General features: G+C 40.3%; 1 protein-coding gene across 4 annotated transcripts in view; it reads left to right on the forward strand.

Moving 5' to 3' along the window:
• Positions 1-12,339, forward strand: part of Cog5 (component of oligomeric golgi complex 5) — a 282,812-nt gene that overhangs the window by 347 nt on the left and 270,126 nt on the right. For all 4 annotated transcript variants that reach the window (XM_011243868.3, XM_006515084.4, XM_006515083.2 and 1 more), the window contains exons 2-3: positions 5,552-5,691; positions 10,300-10,357. In XM_011243868.3, coding sequence (XP_011242170.1) covers positions 5,552-5,691; positions 10,300-10,357 — 198 coding nt within the window. The remainder of the gene's footprint in view (positions 1-5,551; positions 5,692-10,299; positions 10,358-12,339) is intronic.

Raw genomic sequence — 12,339 nt, forward strand, 5'->3', positions numbered from 1 at the left:
GTGGGTGTCTTGGGGAAAACACCTGGTGTCTAGTTGCTGGGGTTTGCACTGGATCATGATGCGCCCGGGACATCGCTGTAGTTCCTGCACGACGTGGTCGGGGCTGATAGCCGCTACTGCTGCTCAGTTCCTGACCAAGGATTGCACTGTCCGTGCCCAGAAGTGTGAACTCACCCTAGGTGACAGACCGCTCGCTGCTTAAGGAAAGGGATGGAGGATGCAAAATGTGGAGTTGGAAATTTCCGTGTTCAGTTCTTGGGCTATGCAGGTGCCTCTGTTATCCATACATGTCGAGTACTGAAGTCAGGATTACTGGTAGTTTGAAGAGAAATTATCCCAAGTAAATTAACTATATACCTTTCTATAGTATAGTACGCTTGAAAGTCAAGTTCGGTTGTATTAATGCTCAATCTGAGAGACAGAACAAAATTCAGTTTGCTAAAGGTATTAGGCCTTAATCATCCCATCTTTTCTCTAGTTGACACTAAGTTCTTTCATCTATTAAAAGCGTTTGCATTTATCACCTTAATTGCTTCCGAGGCCCTTGCGCCTCCTCCTCCCCAATCCCCTTCCCCCTTGTTTTTGAGACAGGGTTACTCTATGAAACCCTGACTGTTTTGGAACTCCCTGTAGATCAGTCAGTCTAGCCTTGAACTCACAGAGATACACCTGCTTCTGTCTACCACCTGCTGGGATCAAAGGCTACCAAGCCAAGCATAGGAACCTCTTTTTATATTCCACAGAGTTAAAAGCAGTATTCTGCATACAGTAGGAACAGATTTTTTTTTTTAATTTTCCACATAAGAGTGGCTTAAAGGATCAAACTGAAATTTAAATTATGGTGTTTTCCCTGATTGTTGAATATTTTATATCTTTTTAATAGATATTTTATATCTTGTCAAGACTAGTGATGTTTTTCAGAGTTAGGTTGTGGTATATTCTTAGAGTTTCTGCCTGATGCACCTCATCTTTGTGTCTTAATTGAAATTTAAATTTAACCAAGTTTCAAAATCCTGAAACGAGTGTGTGTGTGTGTGTGTGTTTAATAGCTGTCCAGCCTTTGAGCTTAAACTGAACTTAAAACTATGCTTGCTTTTTTCCTTCTGTGGTTTCAAATACAATTAAGTAAAGTCTCAGCAATTAAATAAAGCCCTTTGTTTTAAGGACATTCCCTTCCTTTGTGCTGTGGAGTTTATTCCTGTCTAGAATCCAAACACTCCCATTCTATAATGTTAAAATCACTTTGCAGAGGTCCTCATTGGTTCCTTGGAAGTAAGTCAGATGGGCACTTCTGCTTCTTATCCTATTTAAACTTGTAAAAGCTTGGCTCTTTCCTTGAAGTAATTTGTTATATGATATAAGGATCCCACACTATTTGTTTATTTTTCAAGACAGGGTTTCTCTGTTGTAGCTCTGGCTGTCCTGGAATTTAATTCGTAGACTAGGCTGGTCTAGAACTCAGAGATTCACCTGCCTCTGCCTTCCAAGTGCTGGGATTCAGGACCTGTGCCACCACTGCCCTTGTATATATGTATGTATGTATGTATGTATGTATGTATGTATGTATATATGTATTTATTTAATTTCCTAAATTCCTTTCCAGTTTCCCCAAATGTACCTGAAAATTTGATCATTTTGTTCAGTAACCAATTCACTGTCTTTAGAATTTGCCTAAAGATAGGGTTGATAGGCTCAGTGAACAGGTGCAGAGTTGGAAAATTTGTGAGCAGCTTCTGATTTTTCACTGATAAGAATACCACAAAAGAGATAACTTATGTGATTTATTCTGGAATATCAACCACTGAATAATCTGCTAGCTGTGTTCATCTTTTACTGTCGCGTCTATGGGAGATTGTACTCACCATTTCCTTTACACAGTTAGCTCTTTTGATTTAGTCATTCTTTCCAGTTTCTTTTTCTCTAAGCATTCTTCAGGAGTTTCTTTACCCAACTCCCCAGGTTCTGGTGTCTTCCTGGGTTCTCAGACCTATGTTGTCCACTTTCTAAGTCATATAATCACTGTGTTGGTCATTGACACACAGTAGAGTAAGCTGGGATGTGAGAACCTCATGAGGAATCGCTTCCATCTTACTGGCCTATCTACACATGGGACATTTTCTTTATTTTTTTCTTATAACTTTTTTTATTCTTTCTGAATTTCACATCATGTACCCCAATCCCAATCATTTCCATGTTTCTTTGTATCTGCCTTTCACCCTTATAGTCTCCTCTCTAAGGAAAAAAAAAAAATCTTGCTGTGGAAGCTGTGGCGTATCCACAACATCACAACATACCCCTTTGTCCACTTCTTTACTTGGCAGATGTTCATTGCAACCAGGCACTGGTCTGGTTCGAGGCTTCTGGCTTCTGCTACACTATCTATTCTGGATCCTAACTAGGATGCCTCTTGAATATCCTGTTGCCCTGTGTCATGGAGATCCTGCAGTTTTGAATCTGTAGGGCTGGCCCCTTCTTAAGCTTCAGCAGTTCATAGATGTTGGTATGGGCCAACTCAAAGTCCTGGATCTGGGCCTGGGTGATAGTTGAGTTGATCAGCCTGCTAGTTCTTCAACACCCATACCAGCAGGGCCAGCTCTCTAGCATTGCCCGGGTTAGCTCACCCAGTGCTGTAGCTGCCAAGAAGTGGGGCCAGCTCTTCTGCTCTTACTGCTCATTACAGCCAGCTCTGTTGTGCTGCCCAGGTGAGGTGTGGGGTCCACTCTCCAGAGTGCTGCAGCCAGTGAGAGTCTGGGCCAGCTCTGCTCAGCCAGCCCTTGGACATCATCGTAGTCCTAGGCAGCAGCCCAGACCAGGGACATCCACCTGGCCTTTGGTGGTAACATGAGCCATGGACATTGACAGAGACCCCTGCTGCTGCATAGCCACAAACCTAGACATGGCCCTTTCAGGAGCTCAAACTGAGACTGTTTTATGGCTCTCTTAGGCACACTAATTAAAATTTAAACCATAACTTTAGCTCTCATGGTACCTTTGCTTTCCTAATGATAGATAGACTGTAACCTGTAGGCTAAAATAAGCGTTTTCTTCTACAAAGATCACTGTTTTTTTTTTTTTTTTTTTTTTTTTTTAAATCACAACAGAAAAGCAAACTAAGACAAATTCATCCTTCTCTTCTGAATTATGGAACTATATTTTAACCATGCACTGGAATTTCTGTGTTGGTGAACAACATATGAACAAGTAGTACATATTCTATGAAAACATTAAACAATGTAAATTTCTTCCTGTTCTTGAGTCTTTTTTCTGATTGTGTTGCTTCTTATGGTTGGTAGTTTGTTAATTGAGTGCTGACCCTTTGTGCAGTTGTCAGACTCTTGGAGGCATGGGCTTGTTTCTCATCTCTGTATACTTAATGCCTCAGGCATCTAGCTTCATGCAAAACTGAATTCCTTATATCAGATAAAGAATATTCCATTAATTATAGAAACTTGGGAGTTTTCCTTGGTTTATTCTACCTTATGAACGTATCAAGTCCAACTCATTATCATGTTCAGATAATGGCCAAATGTGTCAGTTGCTTGATATTCTTAAGTGACACTGTCTTACTTGGACCTTCATTGTGTCACCTGGGCTGTTAACACAGAACTGTGCTTTTTCTGACCTCTCTGATTCTTCTCCATGGGAAGGTGTGTTGGTAAACCAGCTTTCTTGGAAAATAAGAAAAGGCCTGGTTTGTGTATTCCATGGCGTACATACCCCTACAGTGAATGTTTGAAAGGCACCTGTCTTATAAAACCAGCTGACTCAAAAAATTCCTGAAAATGTCACAGTTGGCTGTTAAAAGCTAATTGTGACTAAGTCAAGCATATTGCTGGGTGACAGATCCCTTCTTAGGGATTTAGGGATTTAGGATCATTGTTGTAGAACACAAAACTGATGCTGTTCTTGCTTGGCTTTAGATTGCTAAGTAGCATACGTGTTGAATATTTTGTATGTCTTACAGGCCTTTTATCAACCTGCCCCCCAGCCTTCCTTTGAACCTTCATCTGTCTTTCTTTTACATTTTCTGCCTAATGCATACATTCTGTTGTCCTTTTTTACTAGACTTATTACCCATGTTAAAGTCTGTCATTTTGATATTTGCTGGTGGTAAACCTGTGTGAATCGACTTACATTTTCTGGGAAGGATTCTTAATTCTGAGAAAAACTTGCCAAACAGGAAGAAAATGCAGTTTTCAGAATTAGGGCCAAAGTAGTAATGTTTTATTACTTTAGTTTAAGAATAGTTTGAATGTGAGAATAGCTAAGACTGGTTTGCTCTTAGCACTGTGATACTTTTAGATGACAGATTGATTCATTCAGTCAGTATTGAGTACCTGACCTTGCCTGGCCTTGTTCAGGCTCTAGAGAGAGGTGGCATTAAAGCAAACATCTTCCCTTAGTGGAGCATGTATTGTAATGAGTATAGACAAGTTCAGTACATGGTTAGGAGTATATAGCTCTTGCTTTAAGCAGGTTCTGTGTATCTCATTTCTAGCATTTCATTTTCCTTATCTTTTTATTCAAGGGTTTATGGATTCCTTATATATATTTTAGAAAAGATACATCATGATTTCTTTTTCCAGTATATTTGAACACACCTTTTCTATTTATTTTACCTTTAAGTCTTGAATTTCAGTGCTACCTATAAGTTAGTGTTTGCCTATTTTTATTCAAAATTTAGATTCATATCTAGATAAAAATTAGATTAAAAATTAGATTCATGTTATAGAATATATAACTGTATTTATATACTCACTCATCTAGAGATATCTGAAGCAATACATGTTATCATTAGTCAGTTTTTCTTAAGCATTGTTCCTAGCAGTAATCTCATTTTCTTGGAAAAAAGGTTAGAGTTAATAGTTGTGATTTTAATCTTTTATTCAGCATTTTCCTGCCTTGTGATTCCCTTTAAAAGTAAGCATTTGGAAACACAGCAAATCAGACAATGCTGATATACCCTTTAATCCCAGCACTCAGGACAGGTGGATCTTTGAGTTCAAGGCCATCTGGTCTTAAGTTCCAGGATAGCCAGGGCTATACAGAGAAACCCTGTCTGGAAAAACCCAGCCTCACCCAATCCAACCCATTCCAACCACAACCCCAACCCCAAATCAAATCCCAAACCAAACCCAAATCAAACCCAAAACAAAACAAAACAAGCATAGCAGAGTGGTTCAGAGCCTGGTCACAGCAGCTATACTTTCTGTATCAGAATTCCAGATAGTAACATTGGAAAAGTTGCATCCCTGATGTGTGCCTGTGATGTGGGGAAAATGATAGTTTCCCCACACATCAGGACTATGGGGATTGATGGAGTCAGTGCTTGGATTTAGATCAGCACCTGGAACATAGTACACTCTTGTGAGTATTATCACTTGTGTCCTGCGCAGCCTGCTCCAGTTCATCCTCATTGTTCTGGAAGCATCTCCGGCGTTTCCTAGTGCATAGAAGGTCTCAAAACACGCTAAGTATGGTTATAATTGACGTGCTGCCTGATAACTGGTATAACACAGAGTTGATACGTTTTCCTTTATTTTTTTCCTAGACTGTTATAGTGAATTTTTAAATGAAGACTTTGATGTAAAAACTTACACTTCCCAATCTATTCATCAAGCTGTAATTGCTGAGCAACTAGCAAAACTTGCCCAAGGGATCAGTCAGCTGGATAAAGAACTACACCTACAGGTAACGTCAGCCTTCTGGGTCAGAGAGATTATCCAGCCGAAAGTGACAGCTTATTTTTTGTCATCTCATCATTGTTAAACCAAATGTTCATTTCCATAAGCAAATGCATAACTTACCAGCATCTCTTAATTACATCTTTGCAAGTTTTCTCTAAGCTACTTTTTATTAGTTGAAAACAAATTGACCTATCTTTCTGCCATCATTTATTCTTTCTGGTTATTACCTGAATGTTTTACAGAGAATGTTTTGGGGAAGAAAGAAAAGGATGCCTTTGATAGTGATAAGAGAAAAATGGAATTTTGGTGGTAGAAAAAATTGAATAAAGAAAATTGGGATGTTGCACAGGCAGTGTTTCCACTTTATTAAATACAGAGTGTAACATTTGCTTTTTGTCTGAGTAGTTATTGAAGAAACACTCAGATGAATTCTTTACTGAAAAGTCCAGATCTGTCATGTCGTGAGACTTAACTCATTTAACTTTTTGTGTTTTAGTTTCTTACTTAGTGAAAAGATTAGCTTATTAGAATTGTGGTGACTTTTAGGGTCACTTCAACTTTAAATTTCTCATTACTTGTTTAGAACATAAATATTTAGAAGACACTTAATGTTAGGCTTTGCGTTAGGCTATGGGTAGAGAAATGAGAACACATTCCTTGGTTCTCCAAGGACTCTGGGATTAATGACAGATACAGACAGGAGTAACTGTCAAATGAAATCTGCTTTACATAGAATGGTACAAAGTGTTTTGCAGGAGCAGGAGAAATCAGCTTAAATTCATAGAGTTAAATGCATAGAGTTTCAGGGGATAAGTTTTTCCAGAGACTCTCAAGATTTTTGTCTCCCTTTTACACTTGGTATTTTTCTTCCTTCATGTAATGCCTTTGTAGTAGGAATTAATGAGAATTTAAAATTAACATTCCTTAGAAGATCAAATTTTATCTATCAATCTATCTATCAATCTATTTATAGATATGTGAAGTCATAGTCTCTGAGTTCTACTATGAGAGCTGAACCTGTTACAATTTTTTTTTAGAAGCAAAATTTGGATAATGCTTATCAAATAAAAGAACGAAAGAATGTGATTAAGATAGTGGAAACATCAGTAACATGATTAAAGATCCAAAAGACTTATCCTCCATTAGATCTTAACATAGGAACTAGAACTGACTGTAGGCATTGAAAGAAAGGCCCCTAACACATAGTTGTTTATGGAGTTGTTGATGAACAGAGAGTTGATGAACTGAAGAAAGTGTCATAGTTGCAGGACAGAGTATTGTCTGTCTCTGGTGCTACTGGTAAACGTTTGAGTCTAGATTCTTGTGACTAAACGCTGGAACAATCAGTATGGTTTCCTCTGCTGTCTGTGAATCTTCATGTCACTGGTTACTAGTTGAAACAAATAGGAAGGTAGCTTTCACCTTTCTTTTATCTTCTATATCTATTGAAAAGTCATCTGATTGGCAGCACAAGAGTGTATGAAAGGGGTAATTTTTAGCTTTTCAGCCTTTCCAAGGTGTCACAAAAAATAAAGGAGAATAGAAAATTAAAAGAAAATTATTCTTGTTAAGACAGATTCATTGGGGCTGGTGAGATGGCTCAGTGGGTAAGAGCACTGACTATTCTTCCAAAGGTCCTGAGTTTAAATCCTCGAAACCACATGGTGGCTCACTGCCTCCTGTAACAAGATCTGACGTCCAGTGCATTTGAAGACAGCTGCACAGTATACTTGTGTATAATAATAAATAAATTTAAAAAAAAAAAGACAGAGCTGGGCGTGGTGGCGCACGCCTTTAATCCCAGCACTTGGGAGGCAGAAGCAGGCGGATTTCTGAGTTCGAGGCCAGCCTGGTCTACAAAGTGAGTTCCAGGACAGCCAGGGCTATACAGAGAAACCCTGTCTCAAAAAACCAAAAAAAAAAAAAAAAAAAAAAGACTATATGAATAATCTGGAAATAATTTAGTTTTCTGATGGCAACTTTTCTGTTGCCAAAACAAAGCACCAGGACCAAGAATAGAGAACATTTAATTTGGATGGAAGGTCATGGTTCCAGGGGGTTAGAATCCATGACCATTAAGACAGAGAGTATGGCAACAGGCAGGCAGGTGCTGGAGAAACAGCTCAGCTTACATCTGCTCTGCAAGCATGAGGCAGAGAGCTAGCTGGGAATTCTCTGGGCTTTAGAAACCTCAAAGCCCACCCCCAGTGACACACCTCCTCAAACAAGACCACACCTCCTTTCCTTCCCAAACAGTTCCACCAAATGGGGACCAAGTATTGAAATATATAAGCCTTTGAAGATAAAAGACAAAGAAAAGGTAACACGTGAGGTGGTCATGATGGGAAAAGAGGGAACAAATTTTATATTTAAAATAATATAAAATGAAGGATATTTATTGGAAGTTATAGGATGACAGTGATTTCCAGAAGATGCCAAAATGAAGGCACCCATGAATGGGTTTTTGCTTTTAGAGTCATGGGTCCTGCGTCCACTCTGCCACAGGGCATGGCTGCTTGGGGAGGTGGGACTCAGGGAGTTTGATTGTGTCTACCCCACACCATTCCCAGGCAGGTGTTGGGCTATAGGGAAACCTGGAGATTGTGCTGGGGTGGGAAATCGCAGTCTGAGGCAGTCTGAGGTGCAGGACAGCTAGAGCTATTTCCGGTTCCGCCCATCTGCAACAAGTCCGGGACCATCTGGTTCTTAGGCTCTCGGGACACCCAGGTGTCACTGAGAGCCCTGTGGGCTGGATATAGCTTGGGGCCAGGAGGAAAAGGAGGGAGTTCCTGCTGGTCCCTTGGTGATTGTCCTTGGCTTGATAGCTGGCTTGGTGGTGATTGTGGCTGGGATTGCAGAGAGGCCTTCTACAGGAGACTAGACAGCAGCTCTGTAGGCAAAGGCCTTCTCCATGGTTCCCCATGGTGGATCCTGATGAAAAGAGTCAGTCTGTGGTTACAAATCATTTTTTGCCATGATGGGAAGTAGATGTGTAAAACCATACCCCACTTCTCAGGTGGGCCTGAGATTAAATATCTGTTACCTGGAGGAATGTCTGGGAAGGGAAGTTTATTGGCTATGCCCTCCAGGCCTAAAGGTACCTCATTAGCATAGAGGTCTCTGACTTGAGCCTACATCACTGCCTCTTTTCCTGTTGTCTTTGTCTGAGATGTTAGGGATGCCTCATCTACATGTGGAGAGATTTGGGGTGTTGCCCATATGTGACTGATGGCCACAAATCTATGGGGAACTGCAGTTAGTGACAGGAGCCTGGTGCCTGGGAGCAGGCGAAGCTCCTACCATCCCTTCAGGGTCCCTGGGGCTTCAATGCCTCTAGCTCAACTGTGGACCAGGCTACCTCTCACTGCCCCACATTTGCTGAGGAGGAACTTTAGTACACAGAGTGGATGGAGAGCTTCTTACTCTGGGAAAGGATGCAAAACCATTAGTGGTGCTGGATATTTGATCTCACTGTGAACCTGAGATTGTGTTGTTTACTGGAAAAGCCTGGTTTTAGTAGTTACGGTGTAGCTCAGTCCCAGCACACACCTTTAAGAGTTTTCTGCTTGAATATTGTATACAGGATTAAATAAAGTCAACCATAGGTCAAGAGGGAGAGCAAGCAGTCAGGAAGTGAACGTAGGGATTATTGAGAAAAAAAAAAACCAGAGAGAGTGAGAGGGAGTCAAGAGGAATGATAGAGACAGGGACAAGAAGTAGAAGGGAGAGACTGAGTTTGAAGAAGTCAATCTTCAATAGGGAAAAGGATTTTCTGGGATGCAGGGAAGTTGACACAGGGAGCTATCTAGGGTTAGATAGCTGCTGGGAATTTTAGTTTCTAGGATATGGACTCGATTCTCCAAGAACAAAGACAAACTTGATTCCAAAAGTGTTCTTTAAAGGGAAAGCACAAGAAAAGCAACGACTTTATCATAGCTTGTACAATTCTATTTAATGTAGTTAGGGAAACAGACAGGCTGCTATGGCCCAAGTTTGCATTTTCCCTAGATCATATGTTGCAACCTGAATTTCTTTTTACTGCTGGGAATTGAACCCAGGGCCTCATGTATACCAGACATGCACTTTCCCAAATAAGCTACAACCTCATATATTCCTGTGTTCACATATTGCATTAATTCCCGATGTGATAGTTGGAGAGGTGGGGCTTTGGGAGGTGATTTGTACCCTGCTAAATTGGCAGAGCCCCATAGGAGAGACTGTTCATCTTCTTCCATGTCAGGACACTGAAGGCACCACTGATGATGAATGGGTGCTGAGTTTGGTAACCCTTGATCTTGGACTTTTAGCCTCCAAACTGTGATAATGAATCTCTTGTTTGTATATTACCTAGGCTGTGATATACTTTGTCAGCGCCCCAGATATACTGAGACAGGGTTAGCACTATACACTTTTGCTCTGTATTGAGCTTTTACTGTGTTATGTGTTTCTGCTATAACTCATCTCAAGCATATCTTGAAATGTGTGTGTGTGTGTGTGTGTGTGTGTGTAGTATCTGTTCCCTTTATATATCAAGGGAGATCTTAGATTCTACCCTGTGGTGACTTTTTAATTAATCAGAGTACATGCTCATTTTTCATTCTTAATTTTTCAGGTTGTTGCAAGACATGAAGATTTATTGGCACAAGCAACTGGGATTGAGTCTTTGGAAGGTATATTTTCTTTATCCGTTACCCTTAGATGGGGCTGGACAGGGAGGGACCCACAAGCGTTTTGAGCTTGAGGCCTGGCTAGAATGTACTTTTAGATTGTGTGGGCCATACAGACTGTGCTGTAGACCAGAACGATGTAAAGCAGCAAACAGACAATGTGAAAACTTCCTTAACTGTTCAGATCACTGCTTGGAAAAGTTATCTTTGCTGTGCCTCAGTTTCCCTATGTGTGGCACAGATATGCTAATGTGTACCCAAGTGGTATTGTGTTATGAGGAAAATGGTTAAAATAGGCTTCCATATATAAATACTCCTATAAGCTTAGTTAAATAAAACAGTAAAATAATGAGTCTTGTTAGAATAGGTAGTGTAAGTAGGTGTGAATTTTTATGTATTTTTTCCTTTCTTTGGCATTCTTATCAGTGGGAGTATAATAGACAGATAACACATTGGAGTTTTATTTGTGTGACTCATGTTTGACTAAATCATTTATGAACTTTGCAGTTTTTCCTGATTATATTTTATAAGTATGAAATGTTACAACTATGTTTTTCATTATTACTTGCTATCTCAGAGTTTCTGTTGCTGCGCTAAAGACCATGACCAGAAGTAATTTGGGGAAGAAGGGTTTATCTCAGCTAAAATGTCACATTTTATACTCTGTCACTGATGGCAGTTAGGACAGGAGTTTGAGGCAGGTTCTGAAGCAGGAGCCGTGGAAGAGTGCTGTTCAGTTACTCAAACGTTTCAGTTGTTGAGCTTGTTCTCCACGGCTGCTCAGTTTGCTTCCTTACCCTCCTCAGGTCCACCTGCCAAGGCACGGTGCCCTCTACCGTGGGCAGAGCTCATTAAGCATTGATCAGGAAAATGCCCTACAGGCTCCTCATTGTCTGGATGGGGGCATTTTCAACTGAGGCTCTTCCCGGATAACTCTAGCTGGTGTGGGATTGGCAAAATAACCAGGGCGCTTGTGTTTGGATAGCTGGTATTGATCATGCATCCAGAGGGAGTTAAACGATGCTGTTGCTGTGATACTAGAACAGGATTTCTCATTGTGTCAAGAAATGAGCTTAACTCAACATCTCTGGTGTCTGAGCACCCCGCGAAGCGACTTAGTGTTTTGGAAAATGATAGTTTGATTGTTAACTTGAAAATTTGAGCTATATTCATGAAGAAGTTAAAGAGTCCTTAAGTATTGGTCTAATATTGGAAATTATATTTTAATCTCTTAACTGTTTAATGAGTTTCTAAGAACAGTAGTATTTTAATGGTAACTTTGAAAGCAAATAATATAATTTTCACTTGTGAAATGATATAGTATATTGATTAGACTAGTTATCATTATAATAGAAATACTTCTCATTAAGTCTTAAATCATTTAATTTTTTTTTTATCTCTAATTCTTTTGAGACAATCTCACAGTCTAGCCCTGGCTGCCCAGAAACTCACTGTGTAGACTGGGCTCACCTCAAACTCACAGAGATCCACTTGCCTCTGCCTCCAGAGTGCTGGGATTAAAGGAGTGGGCTACCATATTAGCCTCATTATGGCTTTCTTATGTATATATTTTTATAATATGCTTGCTTTTTCCAGGATACTTTTTGTTTTTCTGATTGTGAGTCTTAACCTTTAAAGGCTGAACTATCTCTATCTCTTCAGTTCCTTTCTCAGAATTCTTTTTCCCCCTTAATTTATTTATTTATTCACTTTACATCTAGCTCTCAGCCCCTGCCTCCTGCTGGTTCGCCCCTCACACAGCCCCTCCTCTCTTGCCCCTCCTTTTCTCCTCTGAGAATGGGAAGGCACCCTGGGGTATCAACCCACACTGGCACATCAAGTCACTGCAGAACTCGGCATGGAGGCCAGATAAGACAAGCCCAGTTAGGTAAACAGGATTCACAGGCAGGCAACAAAGTCATAGATAGCCCCCACTCTAGTTGTTGGGGCATCCGCATGAAGACCAAGCTGCACATCTGTTCTAT

Source organism: Mus musculus, chromosome 12, assembly GCF_000001635.26.
Source record: "Mus musculus strain C57BL/6J chromosome 12, GRCm38.p6 C57BL/6J".
Taxonomy (NCBI): Eukaryota; Metazoa; Chordata; class Mammalia; order Rodentia; family Muridae; genus Mus; species Mus musculus.